General features: G+C 39.8%; 1 protein-coding gene across 4 annotated transcripts in view; it reads right to left on the bottom strand.

Moving 5' to 3' along the window:
- Nucleotides 1-1,984: 1,984 nt before the first annotated feature.
- Nucleotides 1,985-27,731, bottom strand: part of LOC127638099 (M-protein, striated muscle-like) — a 65,682-nt gene continuing 39,935 nt past the window's right edge. For all 4 annotated transcript variants that reach the window (XM_052119577.1, XM_052119486.1, XM_052119650.1 and 1 more), the window contains 22 exons: nucleotides 23,625-23,821; nucleotides 22,958-23,084; nucleotides 21,518-21,702; nucleotides 21,312-21,426; nucleotides 20,898-21,054; nucleotides 19,751-19,857; nucleotides 19,602-19,646; nucleotides 17,253-17,389; nucleotides 17,012-17,156; nucleotides 16,872-16,931; nucleotides 15,191-15,258; nucleotides 14,965-15,078; nucleotides 14,654-14,741; nucleotides 14,142-14,180; nucleotides 13,904-14,009; nucleotides 13,608-13,771; nucleotides 12,921-12,957; nucleotides 12,804-12,826; nucleotides 12,627-12,682; nucleotides 11,751-11,966; nucleotides 4,908-5,532; nucleotides 1,985-4,767 (listed from right to left, as the gene is read on the bottom strand). In XM_052119577.1, the coding sequence (XP_051975537.1) occupies nucleotides 4,619-4,767; nucleotides 4,908-5,532; nucleotides 11,751-11,966; nucleotides 12,627-12,682; nucleotides 12,804-12,826; nucleotides 12,921-12,957; nucleotides 13,608-13,771; nucleotides 13,904-14,009; nucleotides 14,142-14,180; nucleotides 14,654-14,741; nucleotides 14,965-15,078; nucleotides 15,191-15,258; nucleotides 16,872-16,931; nucleotides 17,012-17,156; nucleotides 17,253-17,389; nucleotides 19,602-19,646; nucleotides 19,751-19,857; nucleotides 20,898-21,054; nucleotides 21,312-21,426; nucleotides 21,518-21,702; nucleotides 22,958-23,084; nucleotides 23,625-23,821 (2,960 nt within the window). In that variant the 3' untranslated portion in view covers nucleotides 1,985-4,618. The remainder of the gene's footprint in view (nucleotides 4,768-4,907; nucleotides 5,533-11,750; nucleotides 11,967-12,626; nucleotides 12,683-12,803; nucleotides 12,827-12,920; nucleotides 12,958-13,607; nucleotides 13,772-13,903; nucleotides 14,010-14,141; nucleotides 14,181-14,653; nucleotides 14,742-14,964; nucleotides 15,079-15,190; nucleotides 15,259-16,871; nucleotides 16,932-17,011; nucleotides 17,157-17,252; nucleotides 17,390-19,601; nucleotides 19,647-19,750; nucleotides 19,858-20,897; nucleotides 21,055-21,311; nucleotides 21,427-21,517; nucleotides 21,703-22,957; nucleotides 23,085-23,624; nucleotides 23,822-27,731) is intronic.

The raw sequence follows: 27,731 nt of genomic DNA, 5'->3' as shown, positions 1-27,731 counted from the left end.
GTTACGAGTCGCAGGGTAAGATTTGCCCAATTGGTGTTAAAGCACACTCAACTAGAGGCATGGCCTCCTCATGGGCATGGACAAACGGTGTGTCTTTACAAGAAATATGTTTTGCAACAGGATGGTCTTCTCAAAACACATTCACAAGGTTTTACAACCTAGATGTAACACCTCTCTCTTCACAAGTCCTCTCTGTTTAGAGGGCTTGATATTTATTTTTCCAAATGTATACTTATGCCCCTCTCTTTAGGTATGGGCCCCCCATCATTTTACACAACCACCTGCATTCAGGCAGTTGCAATTCACCATAAAGTCACAAACACTTTCATAATAAATAAACTTCCTTCCCGACTGAAGGGGTTAATTCATACTATATGACTATAGTTTCCCTCCTGGCCCAACATGAGGGTCACTCACTGTGGCATATTCATGTTGGTCACCGTCCCGTGAAACTGCAATGTCATGCTTCCTCTCTAGGAGTTTATGTGGTCTAGTGCGGTGTGATGGGATTCTGTTCCCCATATGCGTTAGCAGAACGCAATATCAAGTGTACCGAGTCATAAGGGAACGTCTCAGTTACATACGTAACCTCGGTTCCCTGTACTGCTACAAAGCTTTTAAATGATATGCTTTGGTTTGACATTTATAAAAGACAACCAAAGACTACTCTACACAACTTATAGGTATGTGGTTTCATATAACAAATAAAAAGCATTCAAACATATTCTTTAATTACATATATGCATGTACAGATGAGACAGAAACAGTGGTAGCACTGTAGTTAATAACATTACATTTTTTTATTTTAAATCAACATTTACTAAATGGTATCCCATATGCCACAATGGCTGATTAATGACCAAAATCACAAGTGAGAACAAACAAAATAAGGTGATAAGGCAAGAAAGATAACAAAGAGGTATATAAATATACACATAAATACATATTTAGTAATTGTGATGCTGCTATTAAGACATCCCAACCAGTTGTGAACATTATGTTTTATGATGAATATATTCATATATACAACAAAAAACATATGCTTCACTAACATTTTACTATCTGATTAGAATGAATAATCAGATGCACGGGTAACTGTCTAAACCTGCTGGGCATTATTGCCTGCCACACCTCCACCAGTACCTTCTGATGACCCCGTAGCTGCACGACTCATCTACGGGGGTCATCAGCCAGGAGCCACCCATCGAAGATCTTTCGCTCCATTAATCCCGAAACTTCTCCTGATGGTGGGGCAGCGGTTAGGGATGTCTCCCTTCATGGAAGTATATCATAGGTGGATCTTATTATAAATTTAACCTGGCCTGGGGTACCTTGGGGGCCCAGCCTTATACTCTATCAGATGTACCCTCCCATACTGTCCAGCACCCTTGCTGCTGCCGGCTGATTGCTCTAATCATATACCTTCCTCTTCCATCCTAGACACTACTTCTGTCACTACCTACACTTTCCCCTGTTTTTTAGAGGCTGCAGGACACAGTTTGTGAGCCATCTCCCATCCAAGTCCTGCTCTTCCTGATTGGGTTCTTCCAAAAATCTCTTGTTGCTACAGTCTTAAACCGGCCTGTTTACAACCTCCTCTTTCTTCCAAGAATGGCCTGTTCAAACCTAGACTTGACTAGCCCTCAAAGAGTGGTCTGTCAATTCCCTTAATTCTAAGAACAGTCTGGTCTTCTCCTGCTTGTAAGCCAGGGTGATGGACTTTAGTGGCATTTGTAATGCATTTTATTCCAAACAATGCTACATCTGAAAGACAATGTGGCAAGCCCAGCAACTTCCTAATATAACTGTTAGCCTTGGTGTCTATACATGCGACTGCTGCAGTGATCTCGCACATCAGGCGATGATACGATGTAAATTGGTAACACCAGATCTTGTATTTGCCTGGGAGATGACAACGGTCCATCCTATCCAATAACTCACATTGAAATGCTTGTCTTGTCGTCATCATGGTGAAAATATGCTGATCACTTGGTGTAGAGCGGAGGGGGGGCAGGGCCGGGTCGGAATAGAAAGGTGGCCGTTGACGATGGTTCGAGAGAGAGAGAATTACGGGCATGTCCGTCGTGTGTGTGTGTGTGTGTGTTTGTTTAATATTTGTGTATTTTTAGTTCAGTTTTCATTAAACGATTATTTATGTTGACAAGCCGGTTCTCGCCTCCTCCTTGCCCATCCTTAACTGTGTTACATTGGTGCCGAAAGCCCGTGAAGGAGGAGGGATGCCTGTTGCAGAGTCCTCGACACTGCCGTCCACCCAGGGGAGCGCCACTGCCATCTGCCAGGTTGCGGGGAATGGCCGCCGTCCGCAGGGCAAGTGGGGACTGGATACCCCGACCGCCTGGAGCGAGGGAGCCGCTGCTGGGGGCGGAGGAGTGCCCTGCCATCCCTAGAGATGCGGAGGGGTCGAGGGAGACCGCCGTCCACGAGGGGAGGAAGGAAGAAACTCCCCGGAGCGGTAGGGCCGCTGCCAGGGGCGGAGGAGTGTCCCCATTTGCTGCCAGAAAAGCGGAGGGGCGTTCTGCCCGCTGGGGGTCGGAGGTTTGACTCCGGTTCACCCGGGGTTGGAGCGGCTGTCGTCCGCCTGAGTGTGGAGGAGTGTTCGAGGACCACGCGACGGTACATCAGAGAACCGGTGAGTGAGCTTTTTCTCTCTCTCCTCTCTCTCTCTTTCGCACCGTGTTGGCCTTTTCCCTCGCCTATTTTGTTTTCTTTGTTGTTGTTGTCTTCCCCTCCTGTCTCCTCCCGGGGCGAGGAAGGCGGGGATGACCACACGGAACGCAAGATACACCCCACCCCAGGGATAGGGGGGGGGATGTACGTCATGCCGGTGGCACCCCGGAGGAGTGTAGAGCGGAGGGGGGCGGGGCTGGGTCGGAATAAATGCGAGGGATAAAGGCGGCCAGTGACGATGGTTCGAGAGAGAGAATAACGGGCATGTCCGTCGCGTGTGTGTGTTTGTTTAATATTTGTGTATTTTGAGTTCAGTTTTCATTAAACGATTATTTAAGTTGACAAGCCGTTTCTCGCCTCCTCCTTGCCGATCCTTAACTGTGTTACACTCGGGTAGATGGGGTGTAGGCTCCTGAACGTGACAAACTCTGGGATACACTTAGCCTGAAAGACTGCTCCGAAGTGATATAAGGGCTAATGTGGATGTAGTGTGTGTTAAGTGGACTGAGCTTTGGCATGTTTCAGACATGGGACAGTCTTGATTTACTTGAAGCAGCATGCACACGCACTTAAGTATCAAGAAGACTGCAAGTGTGGGTATTAGGATAGGGCGCTTGTCTACGGAGGGCAGTGTTTTGGAGAGAGGGGATGTGTCAATCGCTTACAGCACCTTCATTCAGTGTGTTTGAATTCCATCAGGATTTCTGAGTTATATGCCTGGCTGAACGCACGATAAAGAAACATACTTGTCCTAGTCAAGCTGTCTGTGACTGAGTGAGAGAGTGAACTGCTTTATTTAGGTCACATCATTTATTACAGGTATGTACCAAGCCTTCCGTGGAACACAACACAGAAAACACTCCACAATTACAACAAAAACAACCGTTTTAAAGATGCTGTAAATAATATGAAACGACACAGAGAAAATGTCCCTAGTGAATCTAGGGATTCACTGAATCACTGAATTGGGTGCCATGAAATATCAAACCTGTTTGAAACCGCTTAAGCCTCTCGCGAAGCACAGCGGAAACAAATTGCACCCGTGCCACAGGCAGTTACTGCTAATCAGAAGACTTTGAGGCACTTCTGCAAGTCTTTTTAGCAAGTCAGGTCACTCGGCGGCGATCTCTGGAATGCTCTTGGGCAGCTACTTTCTACGTAAACAAGTGGCATACAAGCGCAGCTCCTATCTACTTCAATGGGGAAAGACCAAACTCTCCTAAAGGGTTGGTCAAGATTACGATCAAAAGAACATATTTCAAATCAGCTGTAAAATCTGACAACACTGATATCATAAATTGTGCTTCTTTACCTCAGATCACACTGAAAAACAAATTTACCCGGCTTGTATTGCTAATGTGCATGCGTTTAGTTGCGCATGAGTGGATTGTCAGACGATGTCTGCATCTAAAAGGTGATTGGCTATTTTACCTGTAGGACGGGACTTCCTTTCTACATCCATTGACTGCGGTCAATGGGCATTCCAATTTCTCTCATTCATTTGAATAGAAGTGACCCATCTCTGCTAAATAGTCTCTGGCTTCTGTGCATTCACAGGGCAGCATGAAGCTGAGAGCGCCAGTTTAACAGCAGTCAGTTTGTAGAGAGTGGGTTTGGAATGAGGGGCCTGTCTTTCACTTACAGCACCTTCTAATTTCTAAAATATTAACAACATGGATCAAATCCCTATACCTAATTTTAAAAACATGAATACGTGTTTAGTTAAACTACAGTGTCCACAAAAAGTATTTGAACACGTAATACACATACAAATGTGTGAATGTCATTGCATAAGATAATAAAATAAAGTGGTATTAATTTAAAGATATATAGCACAAGGACCCTCCCAAAAGGGTGTACAATTGTGGCTTATTTTAGGGTCATTATATGTTCTTAAGCATTTCTAAATATCTTTCTTTGTCAGACACTCTCATTCCTCATTTGCAGTTTCAGGAACTGAAGTCGATTCCTCTGGGTTGGGCTCTGGTGCCGGATCTGATAAAGATGTGACAGTGGGTGTGGCTTCTGTTGTAGCAGCTTCAACTGCCTCTTCAGCAGGTTGATTCAGACTTACAGAGTCTGCATGAAACAAGGCTTGTAAATCACATCTGCTCCATCACTCACTCACTTCACAAACAAAACTCATTCTGAACATTCTCTTGTTTGTTTGAATACAGTAAATGTAAAAAAAATCGGTGATTTTCTGCACCTATCCTTACCTTTCCACATCGTTGCCTTCCCTTTATCATCTTTTGCCTCATTTTTGGATTTCTCATCTGGGTTGGGAGTGGAAAGCTGAGGGGTTGGTGTAGTTGGGATTGTAGCTGGGGTTTGACTTTCGTGTGTCAGGGTAACTGGGGTTGGATTTTGGGGGATCGGGTTCGTTGAGGTTGGTGGATTTGAAGTAACTGGGGTTGGATTTTGGGCGTTTGGAGTCATTGAGGTTGGTGTTGGTGGATTTGTAGTAACTGGGGTTGGATTTTGGGGGATCGGGGTCGTTGAGGTTGGTGGATTTGAAGTAACTGGGGTTGGATTTTGGGTGATTGGGGTCATTGAGGTTGGTGTTGTTGGATTTGGAGTAACTTGGGTTGAATTTTGGGGGATCGGGGTCATGGAGATTGGTGTTGGTGGATTTGGAGTAACTGGGGTTGAAGGAGTTGGTGTAATGGGAGTTTGATTTTTGGGGATTGGGGTAGCTGATTTTGGTGGAGTTGGGGTAGGAGGGGCTTGCTTTGCTGAACGACAGGTGGATGCAGGAGTCGAAGGACCTACAGTCACGTTTCCATCCACATCAGCGAGGTATGAAATAACACCAAAATCACCCATGCTTTCCGTCACTTTCAACTAGTCAGGACAAGAGGCACAGATTACACAGGTTACACTGATCCAGTTCTCAAATGAACCTTTTTTTGTATTTATAGCCAGATCTTAAATGTCCACTGAGTTCGACACTTCAGGTATAATATGAATTGATCATGTGTTCTTATCTCAGAGATGTCACAGTCCAAACATGCCAACACATAAATGCAGATACTTGAAAAAATGGAAACACATACAGTGTATGTTTGAAAATGTGGCAATGGATCACACTTCAGAATTGTATCCATTGTTGTTTAAATAATATGTTAATATGTAATACTGAGTACAGGGCAACAATAATGAACTGTTAGTGTGAGATCAATTGCAATATGAACTGACAATGACTCTTTTCCCAAATGCTCATGAGTTTGACACATTTTGGCCAATTCATTTAAATTTATACTAAAGCGCCAGTCTAGAATTTTAAATGCTTCAAATGTCATCAGACATCGAAATATTGAGATATATGAGACCTGGCAGAGGCACCTATACAATTTGATAAAAATAAATCATAATAAATAATAATAAACAGTGCTGGGTAGATTACGTTTGAATTGTAATCTGGTACTGATTACAAATTACATGACTAAAATTGCAATCAGTACCGTAATCTCTTGGATTATATTTTTGGTATTCCAATATGATTATTTTTGGATTACTTTGAGATTTCCTTTGACCTAACTCTTGTTTATTTGATGTCACGTGCATTTGAGTAGGATAATCTCGACTATTTTGACATAATGTTGCTTAAATGCATTTCAGAAACTTGAATGAATCATTTGAAGAAAATATAATGAACCAAAATATGAGAATTGATGTGATTTCTGTGTTGCACTCTCTATTTGTCTGAAACTGAGTAAAATAATAAAAATCGCTTAAAGATTCAAGAAACACAAAAACACATTTATCTTAGCCATCATGGCAGAACAAATGGTGTGAAATTTTCTTATTTAAAAGTGGATTTTTTTACTATTGTCTTAGTAAAATATGTTTTGTTCAGACTTACAAAATCAATAATTAGTGAAGGTCATTATGTGTCATGAGAAGGCATGGTCTAATGTACAGTATATCACCAGTAGGGTGATACAGAATGAACAGTTTTAAATATATATATATATATATAAAACTATTAGTGGGATCTATAAATTATATATCATTTACAGACATTGCCTAATTAATATGTAATCATGTAATCCATAAAAATGAACTGTAATCTGTTGAGTATTTTAAAATCGAATTTACTCTAAATACAAGTAATGGGTTTTTGTAATCTGATTATGTAATCTAGATGACATATAATCTGTTGACATGTAATCTGTAATCTGTCAAATAATATGGGATCACCTGATATTATTACTTCCGTAGAAGTTCTTCTTCCTTCTTTGTTCAGGGGGTAAAAAGAAGTTCTTCAGACGAGCAGCGGTATACCGTTTCCTAACATTCAGATACCCGCCACACCGATGTGGGAGGCATTTAGAAGCACATTTCATTATGAGGACGCTACATGTAAAACCTTAAAAATGTGTCGTGACTTTATGCCTCATTCTGAGTAGAATTCACACAAGGTCTGTAAAAGAAGCTGTTTTAACCACTCGATGATGATTTAAAGTAATATATATGTAGTAGATATGAATAATTTACATTATGAATTCCTGATGCTAATGTGCTAACATGCTACACGCAGCCATAATATGCACCGGTTACACTCTGTCATTGTAATGTATTGTGAACCTGATACCATTACAAAGATGAGTGTATAAAAGTGTTAATGTGCAGAACAATGATAAAGCGATGGTGATAGAGGCATATGCTACGGTGCTTAGACAGATGTGTGAATGGCTATTGCTGCAGATGGCACATGAGTGAATGGGCACTTGAGAGTATTTGAGATGATTTGATTCCTTTAGTAGTAAAAAAATCACATGACTTGGTCTTGGTAAATGACTCTAAACGGACGATCCTACAGATCTGTAGGTACATTTGCACCAGTTTGCTAATAACTCTGCATATCGATGTGCTCATGTTTACTCATTTTGACTCGGACTGAACAATATAAACAAAATTAGCCATCGCCTCAAGGTAGGTGGAGCTCCAGATCACACCAACCAATATCTTTGACCAATGGCAGTCACAAGGTGTTTAGCAGCTGGTAAGAGCTGTTATGAACCACCGAAACAGATGCAAAAACACCTTTTGGCCAGATTTTGTTCTAAATGACGACACACCCGTTCGTTCTTCGGTTTCGTAGGAAGAAATGCACCAATGCACACCATTGTCGATATCACCACCAATATATCGTGTATTCCTACTTAACAGTGAATGACACGCTAATAGAGATTAAAATGATTTTTATAACATGTAGAATTGCTATTTTAAAATGTTGTAGGCCACGTCCACACAAATACATTTTCGGTTTCCTACTGTTATCGTATCCAAAGTATGCAGTCCTTAAGAGTGGTAAGAGAGTGTTTTCAGGCAACGTCCACACAACGCATTGATTTTATTATGGATTGGTGGTGGCGTAGTGGCTAAAGCACAGGGCTGTTAATCAGAAGGTTGCTGGTTCTAACCCCACGGCCACCACCATTGTGTCCTTGAGCAAGGCACTTAACTCCAGGTTGCTCGGGGGATTGTCCCTGTAGTAAGTCACTTTGGATAAAAGCATCTGCCAAATGCATAAATGTAAATGTAAAAATCTGACTGTGTTTACACCCCTTATCCATACTGGAATGGCATTTTCCTCCACTTTTGGGACATTTGAAAACGGCCTCTAGTTCCACAAGCCTTAGAAAACAATGAATTTCAAAACTTGAAAACAGAGTTTTTAAGTAAAAACAGATTAGTGTGGGCGTGGCCTTCGATTAGTGTGGGCGTGGCCTTAGTTTACAGCTAATTGAATTGTCTGTTTTCATGTATCAAGAGGCTATATAGGCTCCCAATAGTTCTTTATAAAAGATTATTTAACAACATGGATGTTTTTTAAACTGTGCATGATTATAGTTTTATGTAAATGACATTTTGATTTATAAAGACATGTTAAAGTCTCTTAATTCGATACATTTTGATTAGGTTATGCAACGACAAAATGTGTAAATTCTGTTTTTCTGAGTGTAAGTCAGATGTGAAGTTGAGGGTGAAGTTGGTGATGGCGACATCCAGGTGTTCAGGTGAGGGGAAAACATCATCAGTCTCAGTTACAGGATTCAGGACAGAGGAAAAAGTGAGAAAAACATGAAAAGGGAAAGTGACCACAACCACGCACACTGGAATCACAGAGAGAGAGAGTGAGAGGTGAAGGAACATGTACTCCATTTATTGGAAATAACAGAGGAAGTCATTAAACAGGACAGGAAGTGAAGTCATAAATGCATCAAGATGTGATCAAAGTTCCTTGCAAGGAAGTGATACAGTTATAAACGTGCAGTGATTTATTAGGAACGTGAAGCGTCACAGATCAGTGGTTCTAAATTGGTGAGTCATGACACAAAAATGGGTCGCGGGTCTGTACTGAAACGGGTCATAGAAAGCAGGAAACATTTATGCTAAATGCAAATAATAAAGTGCAACTAATCATATAACTGTGCATAGCTAAATAGCTAAATAATTAGGCTAATCAACTCTACCCATGCCCACATGGATAGGTTGTGTGACATGCCCTCATCCTCAAAAACCATGAACAAAACTACGCAAGGTAAAAGAAAATATCTCCCAGACCATTTGGGACTGTATTGGGCCGCCATGATGTCCAATGTAAAATCAGTGTCCTGAAGCAAAACCAGTTGAAAACCACTGTCAGAGACGAATTGGGGGACAACAACCAATACATATTCTTTACAATATTGACTGTAATATTGACAATTGGATGTAAAAGTCATAGGGAATGTGTCCCACTCTAAGCCTTCTTTTTCTGGACTGAATAATGATAAACAATATTGAAATGTACTTTTTCCCTCAATACAGTTAAACTTTCATGCACAACACAGTGCATCTGTTTCTTCATTAAAACTACAACACTAGAAAAGCCACTCAAAATACAACCTGGAGTTCAAACTACAGTACAACCATTCTCCACTCTGGGGTTCACATTTGTTTGACTAACGCAACTCAAGCACTTCTTTAAAGGAATGTTCTGGGTTTATTCCAAGTTCAGCTCAATTGACAACATTTGTGGCATAATTAGTTTACCACAGAAAATCATTTCTACTCTTCTCTCGTTTTAAAACTGTTTAATTTATTTATTGTTTATTGCAGTAACAGTAATGGCACTTTAGCACGGCACGTTACGGTTCGACTCTTCTTAGCTTGCGTTTCCACTGCAGTTTAGTGCCGCCTCAACGTGGGTAGGATTATAGTTGCGCCGCCTCTACTGCTGTGAAATCATCTTAAATGCGACACAAAACAATAAACCATAACACAACCGCTAGCTGTTAGCTGCTAGCTCATTGTGCTGCATAAAGCAGTTGTTGATGGTGATTTTACACAAGTGTAACAGTTAAATTGGCCTGGATGTTTTAGAAGCTTTCAGTAGCTGATCAACTAAATAAAGTGAAGCTTTCAAGCAGAGTTTAGAGTTAACATAACAAAACGTACCGTCCTCCATCTTGGCTGAGTCCAGTGCGCTCTCCCTCCCATTGCTCGCCGGTTTAGATAGCGTCCCTTTGGTGGAACCACTTCCACTTTTCTTTGATAGTTCTGTAGTCACTTAGAAGATTTTTTTAAGTTTTCCCTACACTGTTGGTAGGTCCGGTGGTAGCCGTGTGCAGCGAACAGCTGAGACACTTCCTGAAAGACATTTTCGTTTTGCGTTGTTTCGTTCATCGCTAACGAGAGGAACGTCTGCCCCTCGTTTTTTGACTACGGCGTGGTTCTTTTCACAATTCGAAAGTTGCGTTAACAAATGATACTGCTATCACTGTAGCTATTTAAAACTAGCTGGTCCCGTGTCGAAATCCAGTGACGCTGCTAGTGACGATTCTCTCTGACCAATCAGTGATCTGCAGGCGTTTGACATCACATTTAGTATCGGCTCGGCTCGCTTGGAACCTCAATATTGCATCGGAAGAGAATGGGGCTGTTTCAAATGTATATATATTATACATGGTTAAAAGATTTTAGTGTGATAAAATTGCTTGTTGGGTTTACCGTTACTACTATGTCACGATGACAGCAAAGTAGTAGTAGTTAAAGGTGCACTCAGTAACTTATTGCACTTGTCATCTTGGACTTACAGTGACACCTAGTGGTGTGGATGCAGTATCATTAAAAATCAGCAGTTTCCATTCACAGATGCCGCTGTAGAAATTATTCACAATCAGCCATGATTCATTTAATCCAAGAGTGAAAGTGTCCAAAAACAAGACGGATACTGAGATTGAGCGAGTAGTATTCAGCTGGTCATGTGATTCTAAAATGGCCGCCCCCATGAGGGCGCCCCCGCCCCATGTAGAATAAAACAGGTCACTGATATGACCTCCTCATCTCATGTGAGCGCTCATGATTTTATACATGTGTTTACAATTCATTTATTTAGCAGTAAAACTTTTTTAAAAGGGAGTACACTTTTAAGTAAGTGATTTTATGACACTAAAATCATGTTATCACATATAATTGTCTTCTGGCTATACTTCTGAAACAGTGTTTTGTTTATGTTTATGGGTTAGCCCCATTCACTCCTATTGTAAGTGCCTTACTGTAACCATGATTTTTAGGTAAACGAGGGACGAGTTGAAATTATTTTTGTTTGAAATCAACATTATTCCACAAATGATCAATTGAACTTAACTTGTTTTTGAACCCGAAATATTCCTTTAAAACTTACGTATTGCTTATTATTATTATAATTACTTAAAACAATAATGACTGATTTTAGGGCAATTTTTCTGACATTGCGGGTGGCAGATTAAAGCTTGGACCAACACTTTTCATATTTCATTTACAACCAACATACTAGCACGATGTTTTTACACTCCACCAGAAACATACCTTCAGATATTAATAATGTAAATGAATACAGGGGCTTTACTGTCAACACCACATTGACCTAAATATTTCAAAATACACTTTTGATCAGTTTTATTTACTTTTTTGTTTTTGTTTTTTTTTACATATAAATGATATCATAATGTTTCTGTTTTTATTTATTTATATATTATTATTTATTTTTTCTTCTTGCCGTGCTCCTCATCTGGGAGGAAGACACTTACGGTGAAATCGCCGCTCTCCGTGCCGTACTTGTTCTTCACCAGAATGCTGTACTTGCCCGAGTCGGCCGTGTTGACACTGGTGATGGTGAAACTGGCGAACTTGCCCGACTCAAACTTGAGTATGTAGTGATCATCCGAAACCATCTCGCGCTCGTTCTTCAGCCAGGTGACCTCTGGCATGGGGTCACCCCAGATATTGCAGGTCAGGTTCAAGGACTGTTAGAATGAAGGAAACAGATGGTAATGTATGGAAAGCAAAGATACAATGATACCTCGGTTTTACCAATTAATCGGTGCCGACTTCATATGGGCATATCTTCAACTTCATATCTTCCTCATTAAACCTCATCTGGTGAAATTGAGGTTTAATGAGGAAGATATGAAGTTGAAGATATGCCGATATATATATATATATATATGTATAAACTCTTCATCTGGTGAATATATTGGCCAATATTCATTGCAAGCCTTGTATCAGAGCCAAGTCTCGATATTTAAAAATAAAAGCCCCTTGTGTATTAACTTGTTAACGGTTAAAAGCACCAACATTATGCACCAAATTATTGGGATTTGGGTTGAACAATAAACTGCATCTGAGATTTTATTCATTCTTGACTATTGCAGCCTCTGTGTCTGTGCCCGTCATAGTAAGGAAAGATTAAGATTTTTTTTTTCAATCGATTGATCAATCGATTTTAAAAACAAAACGACCACCTTAGTTATCGCTATCTGCAAAATCCACTATCGGTCGACCTCTAATTGAAAATGATGCTTTTGACAGTTTTTGAGGGTATATTTGCCTGTTGTAAAACCGCATTACATCAAGGATTTCCCAGTTATAAAAGTTCTCTAAAGGCTGAGAATCGTGTACACTACCTTTCCCTCTTGAATAGTCACGACATCAGGCAGGCCACCCGCCACACGGGCACGATCTGAGAGAAATAGAGTAATCAGGAATATTACAAACATCCAATACACCCATTCTGTCTGCAAACAACGGCATTGTAGTGAAGCATTAAATGAGTGTACATGTTTCTGCATTTATAAACTCACTTCTCTCTGCAATGGCTGCAGCCCTGAGGGAATGAAATAAAAAGAAAGCAATATTATCTTTAGATATTCAGCCACACCAGTGAATATTATCTACGGTTCCAGCTTAAAGGGACTTACTTGAGTCTTTGAAACTCAGCATAGGCATCATCAAATGCTGAAAAGATAAAAGTTTGATTTACAGTCACAATTATCATTAGAGATCTGAAAAATGCATCCATGATGGTAAATAGAGTCAAGGGAAATGCTGATTATGAATACATTTCATTCAATACAGAAACGACAAAATAACTGTTCAATTTAAGTACAATTATTATTGTTATGCTTGTAAGAGAATTTCGTTGTTAGCTTAGCAACATGCTAACAATAAACCTTATTTGAATTATGGTTAGGTGGTCTGGACTCACAATTTATTCAAATAAGATTTTATTTTGTTTAATTCGTTTATGTCTATTGCATGTACAGCGTTCCAAATCAGATCCATTTCAGTTAGGACGCTGCCTTAGGGGCTGTTCACACAGGACAAATTATTGTGTCCATTTACGCTAATGGTTTAACTAGATAACCATGCACTAGACGGACATCTTTGACCACTACCGTGTGCAGGGCATTTTAAAGACACTGTGTCAAGTTAAAAACAGACCCCTGCATTCTATTCCATTCTGCTGAGCTGTGTCTAGCAACAACGCTTTTTGTGTGAATGGCCCCTTGAATGGCTGATGTAGGCACATGCAGACTTTGAGGCAGCTCACTAGGGTTTATGTGTGAATACTGTATGTAGGAGCATGTGAGCATATGTTTCCAAACCTTGTCCAGCCAGTTCCACAGTTCTCCGCAGACCTCCTTTACCATCAAAGAACTCGATGGCGTATTTGCCTTTATCTTTCTCGGTGGGCTCAGAAATCTGCAGCCAGAGCTGCTCGCCCACCACACCACTCTTAATGCGCTCGGTGAAGGCGATCGCGGACTCCCTGAAAATGAAAACACACACGCGTTTTTAATAAACACTAAAGTTCCCGGCTAATTTTTCAGCAGCTCTTAAGTAGGACCTTCCCAGCAGAACTTGAAGGCAGGAAAGCACTTTACACACTTCACATGCTTACTTGTGATGCCAGGTGACATGCAGTTCATCGTTGTAGAAGCTGACGAAGGAGTAGAGTCTGATGCCCTCCTCTGTGCTCTGGATCTTCAGTGGGGTCGAGGAGTTTGCTGGCAAACAGAAAGACGCAACATTTGACTCCCTGTCATGCACTACTGTATATCTAACGATGTCTAAATGCATTTTGCAACGACACACACAAAACTATACAGCGAAGAGAGAGTTTTCTTGGGAAATCTTACCAATAACACCGAAGACCAGATTCATCAAGTCTTTGAATCCTGGAAAACAGACAACAGAAAAATAAAATTAATAATTATTCAAAAATTGTGGTAGACAGAGCTGAGACTACTTCACTCTTATTGGCAGCTAAACACATGGTCAAATAAGCGAATATTCTATTATTCTGTTCTATATTTAATATGCAATAGGTGTGGAATGTGTAGAATTCTAAGAATGCTGGAATTTGGAATTCTGCAGAATTCTAAGGATGCAGATTCTGTGCAGGTCTAGCGATAAAGGCTACAAAGACAACAAGTGGGAAGCTCTTTAGGGGAAACTTTAAAAGAAAGTTTAAATAAGCAATTTTGTGTACAATTTTAACCTTTTTAGTGGCTAAAGATCCGTCATCCATTGGATGGCACAGATGCGATCTCTTTTGAATTACATTACATGAGCGTTACTAAAAGAATTGTCATAAAGCTGTCAAACGTGTTGAGAGATATCTTTGCAAGTGTAATAGCAATGCATGTACCTTGGTCAGTGAGGTTGAGTGTGGAGGAGTCTTTGCCTCTGTCATCCTTCAAAACCACTTCATAAATTCCAGCATCCTTCTTCGAGATCTGCCATTCACCAATAAACAAACACACACCGATCAGAAGAGTCCCATCCCTAAACACCTGCAGTATCTAACACTACAGGAACACACATCTGAAAAGCCGAGCTTTTCTCCCTGCGCTGGGTGCTGCAGGTCACGGCAGACCCACGAAAGCAAAAAAGCAGAGACAAACGTAAGCAAGACAAAAATAGAAAACTAGGGAAGACTGAAAGACACATCCTTCTCACCTGGGTGATCTCCAAAGTCAGCACTCCTTCAGAGAAATCCAGTTTCTCACTGACTTTAATTTCACGTCCATCTTTATACCACAGGGCCACGGAGTCTTTCTTCATGTTACCAACCTAAAGCATAGAGTGATACACATCTGTGCTTATAATAAAGAAACAGAAGTGTGCTGTTGATGTAGAACCACAACGTTTTACAGTTTCTGTATATTTATGTGCAAGATCTCACCTTACACTTCAGTCGAACACAACACTCAGGTGTAACTTCATAGCTAAGATACTCCACGAAGTGTGGACCTGTAGTGATACACAGCACAAATAATGCACCAACACATGCATATTCCAACAACAAGCGGCTCATTGGAAAATGTCTTTTAAAAATCTAGTTTAAATCACACGTTCATAGAAATGTAATCCTTGAGTCCATGATCGTTTTATAATATTTTGAAAAACATTTTATAGCATTTTAAATAAATGAAGAAAAAAAAATATATATATATAAAAGTGGTGTAACCATCAAGTAAAAGTTATTAAAATAATGTCACTGAAAACAAGTGTGTGCATAACTTAATCATACATTTTTGAGTTTTTATAAAAAATGTCAAAATATCGGCATGTTGGTAACACAATCAAATTAATTACATGGTGTCCCGATTAATTAATCGCATTTAATCGCATATACAAATATTTGCTGAGAAAGCCCCTCATATAACAATAATTCAATATATAATGTTTATACATATTTATATCAATATATAATTATACATAGTTATCTTTAAATATTAAAAAATTCAGTTCACATCAATCCATTACACAAGTGAATTTGTCAATCAGATGGAGATTTATTATGAGGGCTTGTTTAAGGACCCGTCAATTTACACCTGTGTCAGACATGCTTGTGTAGCGTCTCGGGTGTGTTGCGTCATAAACATACATTTTTAATTCACTGTGTCAAGTTAAATATAGTTTAATACTCAATATTCAAACACATCTTGAGATCCCTTTGTTCGGATTTGAGCTCCTTCAAGTGTTTTGAATGCAAGAACGTAACACATGTTTGTGTCATGCTGCTGAAGGGTTGTTTTCTTCACTGTATAAACTGTGTGTTGCTCATACAGCTGAAGTTTCACTTACTGCCCCCTGGAGTAAACAGGTGGTACTACAAGCGTGCATTTCTCAGGAATCTTCCATAGTATGGTGCGATTCATTGCGTACATTTTTTTAACACGTTATTTTTTGTCAAATGAATCGCACTGAATTAACACGTTAAATCGACAGCCCATATATATATGTATATTATTTGTATTATTAATAAAAAAATATTATTTCATAACAATCTATGGCAATATTTATTTTCTTAAGGATTTCAGCTTTTAATTAGACTTTTATTTTGATTAGATTCGTTTTGTTGTACTCTCTTAATGGTTTTACCACTTAGACATTTTTGACTTCATACCTCCTAAAATACCTTAAATTGTACCTGAATTGGAAAACTCACAATCAAAGTCTATTCAAGTAACTGTCTTGTGTGAACTGCTTTTTAATATATTTTTGAGTAAATTAGCGTCACATCATTGATCAACCATTGGTGCACCCAATCTGAAGCAGGGGTAATATCAACTACCATTTATTAAATCTCCTTCTTGACTCATTATTTGATCGGACTGCCAAAAGTCTGACCAATATAACACAATAATAACTGTTTCCGATGATGACTCAATGCCACATGGCAAATTAAACAGAGAAAATAGAGGTCTTGTGACAACGAGGTAACATACTACTCTGAGAAACATTTATCATTGCATATTGTTTCATATACTATCTAATATACTTATTAAAAATTGTAGGCATTTGCACAATATGCCGTACACTAGTGTTGCATTCAGAACAGAGCCGAAGTGAACTCTGACCTTGTTTCCTGTGCCATTCTTTCCTCTGGAACTCAGACTCCTTCTGTAACTGCTTGAACACTGAAACCAATGAGATGCTATCATTAACACACACTGAATGAATGGCATACATGTACATGTGTGTGAACGTTTAAGTGTACCATCTCCGATCAGCACTAGACTGGACTGGTTAGTGGCTTTGCCGTCCTGTAGCTGGAAAGTGAAGGTTCCTTCGTCCTCTTTGCCCAGCGACTCTATGAACATCTCAATAATGCCTGTATTCTTATCAAAGTTCATCTTGTATTTCTACAACACACATAGAACAAGTCATTAATGCAGGAGCTGTGATAGGACTGTTGAGATCTGTGTAGTGCTTCGTGTATGTAGCTGTGTTGCTCTCACCTCTCCCTGAGAAACCATGTTGTCATTGAAGACGTAGTCCACCTTTCCATTAGTAGAGATCTTTTCAGCCTGCAGCCAGAAGCGAACTCTTCCCTTCTCCAGCAGCTCCACGGCCAGGTCGGTTTTCAGAGGGATGACTAGAGAGGAGAAAGCACAGACTTTAGTACCTGAATAGGAACAATTCAACAACAAGTCGTTCCAAACCCATTTGACTTTCTTTCATCAGTGGAACACAAAAGGAGAAGTTTTGAATATTATCCTGGTCGCTCTTTTACATTTAATGGCAATGAATGGGGACTGCACCATAAAAATATCATATGAATTGCGCACTTTATTCAAAATCTTCTGCGGTCATGTGGTACCTTTGTGTGAGAAACAGACTGAAATTTAAGTTTGAATAATTAAGGATAAATAAACTAAAACATTAAGAAAATGGATTATAAATGTAATAAATGACTTAAAGAGGAAAATTAGCAAATTGTTGTTTTTTAAAGCATAAATCTCACAAAATGTTGTAAGATTCACGCTTCAAAACAAGAACAAATAAACGTTTTACGAATAGAGTAAGAAAATAAACTTAAATCAAGATATATTAGCCTCCTTGTTAGAGCACCAGCCTCCCACGCCGGAGACGTTGGTTTGAGTCCAGTACAGAGCTGGGTGAACAAGAGTGTCACAATGGTGCCGTGACCCGGATGGGAGTGAGGTTTAGGGGGGTGAGTGTAACAGGAGTCAGCTGGTAGATAGCAGTAAACCTCACTCTCCTGACCTCAAGAGGTGCACTAGCGACTGACGCTATAGCCTTTAGCCTCCTTGTTAGCGCACCCGCCTCCCACGCCGGAGACGTTGGTTTGAGTCCCGTACGGAGCGAGTAGAACAGGAGCGTCACATAAACTTCTTAAAAACTTTGCTGCATGTCGCCAGCGGCGGACGGTTAGGTGTGTATGGAGAGTCTAAACAGCACTGTTTCTTTACAATTAATATTATTATTAAAATATAAGGATCACGTGAGCTGTACCATCTTCTCTCCTATTGGCTGTCGCACCCAAAAGTCGCGCGTCATTTGCATAAAGTAAAACATTTCTCAACTTTGTCGCGTCGCTGGACACGCCCACATCCGTTCGCCGTCGCTCGTGTCGCTGGAAGTCGCCAGCTCTCATTGAAAGCAAATGAGATGAGGTCGCTTTGTCGCGTGTCGTTGGCGGTGTGAACGCAGCTTTAATGTCGATAAACATCTAAATGCATCTTTTGTACGAATGTTTCAATACTTTTACTGGAAATCAAGAGCAAAAATCTGATTTTCTCGAATCTGATTCAAACCACATCGGGAGGTGGTTTCAAATGCGGTTTAAATCAGATTTCTTTCACATGCGTCTCAGTCCGGACGCTCTGGCTGCTCAATTCGGATTTCAAATGGTCACTTTTTTGCATCACTCTTAACGCGACACACAACGACGTTAGTGACGTCAGAAATCGGCGAATGCGGCACGGAACATCACAATATTTACCAGTCTCCTCCGTCGCTGAGTTTTCCTTGTGCAACACAGGATTTCTGGACCTCGACTGGACAGGGCGCTAATTTGGAAAGCGAGATGATGCACCTCCATTATCACTGCATTTGTTTTGAAAGCATCGTCTCGTGGGTACGCCTACGTCGTTACTAAAGCAATCCATGCAGATGGGTTGGTTATGTCTGAACCCGCAAACCTGATTTGATCTCTTGCAATTAATAGTGCAGCATTGTTTTATAAACAAATCATTCTTTTGAGTTGCATCTTTTCAACGAATTTGTTGATCCAGTTCACAAAACCGAACCGAATGATTTGATCATGAATCTGACGAATCCGGTTCTCAAGTTCATCTCACAGACATCCGGTGGCAGAATTTAACAGCTCACTAGAAGGGAAGATTATCAGTGATTAACAACTTATATTTTTGTCTTTTTCTCACACGAAGCTATTATATGACTTCAGAGGAGTTGGAATATAACGCACGAGTCATATGGACAACTTTAATAACATTTTTATGGCACTTATTTGGAGCATAACAGCCCCAGTCCTCATTTACTAATGGAAAAGGTGGCCGGGGTGTTTTTCCGAAAAATTATGGTTTGCGTTCCACAGAAGAAAGTCATATTGTTTTAGGAAAGTCTATGATGACTGAATTTTCCTCCACACTTTCTACCACCAAAACGAGCGCTTTGAAAACGCTTCGCACATACTTCGGAAAACAATAACATTAGGAAACTGAAGATGGAGTTTTCAAACGGGAACGGTTTAGTTGGATGCGGCCCAAGTTTGAACGTTGACAGTGTAAAACATTAAAAGAGTGTAAGAGGTGTTTACTCACTGGGGAATTTGTGCTCATGGCTGATCTTCAGCAAATCTTTTAGACCTGAAATAAAGTGGATTCAGTTTGAATCAACGACTATTCATCATCAACTGCAATCTTACCTCGGTAAATACTATCATACACAAATGAAAAATAGATGCTCTGACCTTCCTCAGTGAGTGTGTAGCTAGCGGAGACTCCATCCGTGTGTGTGACGACACAAGAGTAGATGCCCAGATCATCTTCAGAAGGTGTGTTAAAGATGGCTTTAGACCTACAACCAGAAAATGGAGTATGAACCCATTCTAATCTACTTCTACTGTAATTGATTTGAGTAATCTTTAATAAAATAACATAATATAAAAAAATCGATATTTTATTTTGTTTAACATGAACACAATTCAATTTTGTTATGAAACTTAAATGTGTAAATCTTAAAAAAGTATAATATGTTTTTGTATATTGCCCAAGAATTTCAATTATTACTGATCCACGGCAGAATAAGCGAATAAATACATTAAAAAAGACTTTAAAATTGGCTATTTTTTTTTTTACCTAAACCTCAATAAATTTTGATAGATTTACACTTAAAAAATAAAAAATTAACATTTTAATGGCCCAAGAATTTCACTCATTACTAATCCACTCTAAAATAAAATAATAATAATAATAATAATAATACACACATATATATATATATATATATATATATATATATATATATATATATATATATATATATAATGTAATGCTTAAAAAAATATATATATATATATAATATTTTTTATTATTTATTCATAATAAAATGTAATGATTAAAACAAGCACAAAAAATATATTTCAAATTATATATATATATCATATATTAATTTTTTGTGGTTGTTTTAAAAACCACTTGACTTGACTTATGAATATAAATATATAAAAAGAATATGAATATTATGAATATAAATAATATTAAATGTATCCATACCTAAAAACAAGAAGAAATAAACAATTTCCCAATGTAGAAATTAAAATTCATATAAATCAGGATATTTTATCTGACATCAAATCTTAATATTTAAATTCATAATTTTCTTACTAGCCTCTTAAAATAAAATGTTCAATGTTAATAAAGTTTCAAATTGCATCTCGTTTTACGGCTCTGTAGAAATGTATATTGGAAAACAAGACAAAAACCAATGATAAGAACATTTAATAAAAAAATTAATTACAATTAAATAGTTGTAGAAGTTGGAAGCTGCACAAATTGCTTTTAGCTACTGTTTTCTATTCAACCATTAGATATCAAACTGACTGGCATGAAACGTACTTGTTGCCCTTGGTCTCGATGCTCATGCATCTAGTTTCTTCCATTTCCTTGTAGTTTTTGGACCAGACAAATTTGGAGTCCGTCGTGAGTTTCGAACACTCAAAATTGAGTGAAATGACGCCGTCATCGTCAACGTTCACAACTATCTCAGCAGTACCTGAAAGAAAGGAAGGGTTAATTAGCTTCTATTGAGACAAGTTTAGTTCTGCTTATTTTGGTTTCTTTTAGGCTCCACCTGGATTGAATAAGCACTTTATTAATCACAGACTTCCCAAAGAACTATAAGAACTTTATTGTGTGTTTCCTTTATTTTGTCCAATGTTTAGCACTAGTCTAAAAATCTTGTGTATGGCTTTATACCGCACCTGAATTGTGTTTAGTTCAAATGTTTCTAGTCTGCGTCCAGTTTAATACCTGGTTTAGTCACAGCCTCAACCGGCTCTGTGTGCTCGGATGCTTTTCCTACACCAGCCTTGTTCTGAGCGCGCACACGGAACACATAAGACTCGCCCTCCTTCAGATTCTTGATCTAGAACAATCAAGAGAACCAACAGTTACTAGCGCAGGCCTGTGATGTCACGACCCGTAAGAAGCGTATCGCCTCCCAAAAACAAGCGAACCTTCATGTACGGCTTGTCAGTGGCTTTCTCGTTGACGCCTCTCCACATCTCAAAGTCTGCTTCAGCCTCCTTGATATCAATGTAGTATCCATTGACAGCATCACGGCCCTGATAGACAGGTGGTTTCCATAGCAACACCAACGAGTCCTTACGCACCTCCTGTACTTGGAGGTCATGGGGTGGACCTGAAAGAAATGGCAGTTAAACAATCTTTCAGGCAAAGTAATGAACATGAGAAAACTGTGACGCGTACACATCGGAATATTTGGCAATAAAATGAAAATATATCGTTTCTACACTTCTAACCAACAACTTTGAATCAATTTATGTTTTCCCATATTTTTTAATTAGATTGAGTCATTTGCAATTCTTCATGGGATTGTTCTTGTTGTCTTTTTGCTCCGAGTTGTCTTGGGAACAAGTTACTAAATCACTTGAGTTAAATCAACTTATTAGGCTTTTCAGAAGGATTTCATGCAATCCCGATAAGAAGAACTGAATGGGAAAAATACTTCCGCAAACACGATGGCCAGACGTGCACCATTGCAAAAATCGGTATATGCGTACTGAAATTTAAAACACTGCCCCTAGTGGCCAAACTGTAAGTGTTGTAGGGCGTATAGGTACGTGTGACGTCACCAAAAGCTAGTTTTGTAGCGAGTTCTTTTCAGCTGTACAGGATGTAATACAATGAAGAGGAATGCATATTTTATTGACTCTACCCCCGCCCCCCCCCCAACCCAAACCTAAACCTAACCATTAGTGGAGTAAAAATTAAATGCTAGATGGAAAAGTGCAACTTCTGAATCTCGTTCGTCAACTGATTAAGTGAATGTGATTACTTCCTGGTTTCAACATGGATACGAACCTGGGTCTGTCACGCTGTTGACACAACGTACTGCCGGTATAGCCATGTGCAGGGCTGGACTGGTAATCTGGCATACCGGGCATTTTCCCAGTGTGCCGACACACTTTGGGGCCGATCAGGGGCGGACTGGGCATCGGGAGAACCGAGCGGGCCAGTGGGTCGGCCGCGATAAGCTAAAATGAGCCGCCGCATTATGCAAAATGGACCTCAAAACGGCGCCGTGATATGATGAAAAGGGTAGCCAACAATCCAAGGGTACCAGAACTTTCAGAAACAGCATACCGACTTCCTGTGTGATCAGGCTATGTCACCCTATTGTATCCTGTTGAATTTGTACATTATGTGTTCTAAAAAATCAAGTGTTTGTTCTGTTGGAATCTGAAAAATTCCATTAGAACCTTTATGGTTTCAGTTTATCGTGGAAATTCCAATAGCGCTTTTTTTGACTGTGGATTGCAGATGTAGTCCTATTCTCAGTCAAATATAAGGGTGATACCTATATGGTAGATAAACATAACTGTGCGCACAAGTAAAAACAGTTACATGTATGTTTCCAATGAGTTTGTATCTACCTGGTACAGCAATGGTCCACTCCTCACACTTGAATACCTCACTTGAAAGAGACGGGATGCCCACGCCAGCCATGTTGGCAGCACGCACCTGGAACTGGTACAGCATGTTCTCCTTCAACTCTGAAACCTAGTGAGAGAAATAAAGCGAAAGAGAAGGGGTGGAGGTCTCAAACTGGCCAGCTCAAGCATAATTTAGGTCTAAATGTTGTTTCTTCAACTATGGGCACCTTTGACCTTGTGAACGTTTTGAAAATAAAATGCCAGACTCTTTCTTGCTAAGGATAATTTCATGACTAACGTTTTGTGCATCCTATACTTTTGCATCAGAATTTCTTTGCATAGTTTGAGGAAAATTACAGCTTGATCATCATAAATGACATATATTCTCATAATTAATCTCAAGCTATTTAATTGTGTAAAAATGTATATTTTAGTGATGGATTTTTATAGTTTAAGATTGAAAGTGGGTCTGGTACAAGAGTAAAACAATAATATATACATAAAAGTCATTTTAGAAGTACTTAAGCAAAAATAGATGATTAGGGAATGTTTTAAAGTGACCTTCATATAAAAACTGACTTCTAAAATGTTTCATAAAAATGCAACTTCTGTCAAGTAAAAGTGCCTGTGGTTGAAGCAACACCCTATTCCACAGTGCCACACTTACTCTGTACGCTCTCTCACTGACAGACTTGATATTCGCCTCGTGCCATTTTCCCGGCACTCCACCAATGACCTCACGGTAATCAACAAAGTAACCCGTGATGTCAGCACCACCGATGAAAGTGGGCTGTTTCCAGGCTAACACCATTGAGTCGCGCACACTCTCCAACACTGTGATGCCATAGGGCGGAGCAGGGGACGCTAGGATAGCAGAACACCACAGTTAGCACACTGAAAAACATCATTTACTTCGATATTTCTGTTTTGTTTTCATGTAAAATATCCAAACATCCTTAAAACAGCATAAATGTTCTGGATAATTTTTTTTTTGCATAAGTTAAAACTTGCATTCAGAGAGTATATCTTGAAATAAGTTTATTTTTTTACCCCATTGGCAAACAGACTTTTTTTTAAGCCTAAACTTAACAAAACTTTGTGAGGTTTGTGCTATAAAAAGAAAACTTTGCCAATGCTGTAATAAAAATATATTTAAATAAATTAACTATTGGGGTTCAAGCGGCAAAGGGCCTTTAAGTGCATCTGTTAAAAGATCTTTAGCATTATTTAGAAAGCCCCATAGCACCAAAAATTAAGATAAAGCACCATACTTTTCACCAACATTAGGTAAATAACCATAGAGATATAGCCCATTTAACATTCCCGACTGTTATAGCGCCACCCAGTGTCCGAACTCCACTAAATGTGCATACTTCTTCAGAATAATTTTTCATATATGCATACAAAATTTTAGGAAAATTGGAGGTTTCGTTTAGGAGCTATAGCCTTTTGGGTAAACCAGGCCATGCCCCAATTGTTTTATTACCCTGTTATTGCCATGCCAAATACAAAGTTAACTTCTTTATTATTTGTATATAATTATATATCTTGGGAGTCCAAAGAATTTCACATCTCTGGTTTAGTTGAGGTCGAGTGAAAAAGGTAAAGCAATGCGAAGCTCAAATCCTGTGCGTGAAGTAACATCTTACACTCTTTGAATCTCTCCCGTTGCACTAGTGTAGCACTGGCGAAGTCTGGAAAAAACATGTAATCCACCCAGAACAACTTGCCTTTATTCGTTGTTGCACGTAAAACTAAATCTCTGTCTGCCGACCACAGGAATCTTGCCAGAATGGATCGGGGTATGTCACCTGCCATGGGAAGTCGACCGAGAGCTCTGTGCGTGAGCTCTATTTCCAGATGATGGCCCACTGTGCCGATCAAATTCGGAATAAGCCCTTCTAGGAACTAGGCCATATCTTGACTTTCCTTTCCCACTAGGATTCCAATGAAACGAACTGTGGCAGGGCGGAGGGCGGGGCCGGGTCGTGATTATACACACCCGGTCCCGTATCAGGCTAATTAAGCCTCCGAGAGGGATAAAGGCCGACTGCGGATGGTGGTGCGACGAGAGAGAGATCATTTACGGACATGTCCGTCATGTGTGTGTTTGTCTTTTGGTTTAAGTTATTCATTAAAATATTATTTATATTGCCAAGCCGGTTCTCGCCTCCTCCTTTCCATTGACTCCTTTACGCTGGTGCTGAAGCCTGGGAAGGAGGAGGGATGTCGCGGAGTCCTTGACACTGCCGTCCACCCAGGGGAGTGCCACTGCCATCCACCGGGGGAGGGAGTAGACCGACCGCCCAGATGCGGTGAACGGCCACCGTCCGCGAGGCGAGTGGGTACTGGACTCCCCGAACGCCTGGAGCAATGGAGCCGTTGCCAGGGGCGGAGGAGAGCCCTGCCATCCCCCAGAAACACGGAGGGGTCAGAAGAAGACCACCATCCGCGAGGGGAGGAGGGAAGTGTCTCCCCGACCGCCTGGAGCGATAGGGCCGCTGCCAGGGGTGGAGGAGTGTCCCCACGAGTCGCCGAGAACGCGGAGGGGCGTTCCGACCGCCGGGGGTTGTGAGTCTGACTCCGGTCCGCCCGGGGAGAAGCAGCTGTCGTCTGCCTGAGAGGGTGGAGAAGTGATCGAGGACCATGCGACGGTGTATCGGAGAACCGGCGAGTAGGTTTTTTGTCTTTTGGTTTAAGTTATTCATCAAAATACTATTTATATTGCCAAGACGGTTCTCGCCTCCTCCTTTCCATTGAACTCCTTTAGAAGAACATTATTACGTCTGCTTTGATTTTCCATATCCTCTAATTTTGGTGGCCGGCGGGTTAGTCCGCAGCTCTTTTCCGGCTGCTTTCAGAAACTCAATTTTCTTTTCAGCCTCGTCCATTCTTGAGATCAAGGTGGAACGTTTCGCCTCCATAGATGTGGTCGCTCGACGTATTTCCGCGAGGCCCTCCATGTCGGTCGAGGTTTTCATTAGCGCTGCAGAAATGTTCATAATATCTTGACCTACATCCTGAGGTGCACTGTCATTCCTAACCAGACCCTCGCCATCTTGCTCGAGAAGCATCAGGCACATGCAACTGTAACTGCATTTTAATGTCCCCACAAGCCAAAGATTTCAATTCTTAGACATCCTACACTCCTAGCGCAGTTTAACAATCAAATCTAAAGCAGTTCCCACCAGATAATATTAATTGAAATTTTAGCAAATGTTGCAGAGTGTAGCGGAGCTCGCCACTAGGCCGCTTCCACTCGCATAGCATCATGTGACCCCCCCTAGAGAATCTTTCTGCACAGTTTTGGTTCCGATAGACCGAACAACCTATGACTATTTCACAAAGTATCTAATCTGATGGAAAAAAGCAGAGATAGCCACTTTGTCGACCTTGAGCCAACAATTCAAACTATATAAATAGCACTTGAGATTGTGACAGTTCTGAGTATTTATAGCCCAAAGCGCATTTGCCTTTTTTAAAGTGCCTGAGTAGCTAGCAATAGTACTACCATCCCACCAAGTTTTATGTCTCTAGGCCATAAAGGCCATAGGTTTGGTCTACATGATACGTTTTAGCGGAGCATAATAATAACATAAGTGAAAACAATAACAATTACAACAGGGTTTCAGCGCTTCGTGCTTGAACCTCTAATTCAAGATACATTCTCTGAAAAATTATTAGTATTATTATCTACATCAATTTTGTTTTAAGTATGTTTATATATTTTTACAGGACAAAAATTCTGATTAATACAATAATATTTTTTCAAGGCTTTGAAGCAAATTTACTGTATCAAGAAAACAAATGAAAGACTGAGACCAAGTAGGCAAAGCTAAATATCCTAGCCAAATTAGAAAATTGGGGAAACACTGACTAGCACTATGACGCTACCATTAGATCATCTTGAAAAACTGGTCTCAAATGAAGAGTAATGCAAGCAGGTGAGCCCAAGGATACATTCGTGTAGTGGGGAAGGTGTCCAGCATATTGCCAGTTGTTGCTGGTGGCATCAAGAAGCCCAAAGAATCCCTGAATGTGTTTATGTGGATTGTGATGATATTAGAGGGTTTAAAAAATCTACAACTGAGAAAACTTACCTTAGAGTTTTTAGAGATGATACCCTGCAGGAAAAAAACAGGTCACACCAGTTTAAGGTGTTCAAGGTGGTCTACCAGGTTGAAACCAGATCCACTGGTATTTCGAGACCAGACCTTTTAGACCAGCTTGAAGCTATCGGAACTGGGTTTAAGCTGGATTTTTTCCAGTAGAGTCAACCAACCAATCATTTGTGCAATCTTAACCTCAAGATAAAAGTTTTTCTGGTTCAATACAAGTTAAGGTCAACCGACAGCATTTGTGGCATAATGGTGATTACAAGAAAAATGATTTTGTCTCACTCTTATTTAAAAAGCAAACATCGCGGTTACTTACAATGGAAGGCACTAACAACGGAAGTTTATAGGCCAGTCCATAAATATCAAAAGTATAGCTAAAATATGGAAACATCTTGCTTGTTAACAAGAGTTGTCGATTTAACATGTTCATTTTGTGAGATAAATTAAATTAAAAATAACATGTAACAAAATTACCCCAATTAATTATGCCCCCCATGTAAATTCCGTAATAAGGAATACAAAATTTTATTTAAAGAGGGGCAAGACAAAATGTATTTTGTAGCAATAATCATTATTCCACCAATGCTCACTTGAGCATAATTTGTATTAAACCTGAACATTTCTTTAAGTGAACATGTATAACTAGTGAATACCTA

This window comes from Xyrauchen texanus, chromosome 1 (assembly GCF_025860055.1).
Source record: "Xyrauchen texanus isolate HMW12.3.18 chromosome 1, RBS_HiC_50CHRs, whole genome shotgun sequence".
Lineage (NCBI taxonomy): Eukaryota > Metazoa > Chordata > Actinopteri > Cypriniformes > Catostomidae > Xyrauchen > Xyrauchen texanus.
This window is presented reverse-complemented; position numbering and strand designations above follow the sequence as displayed.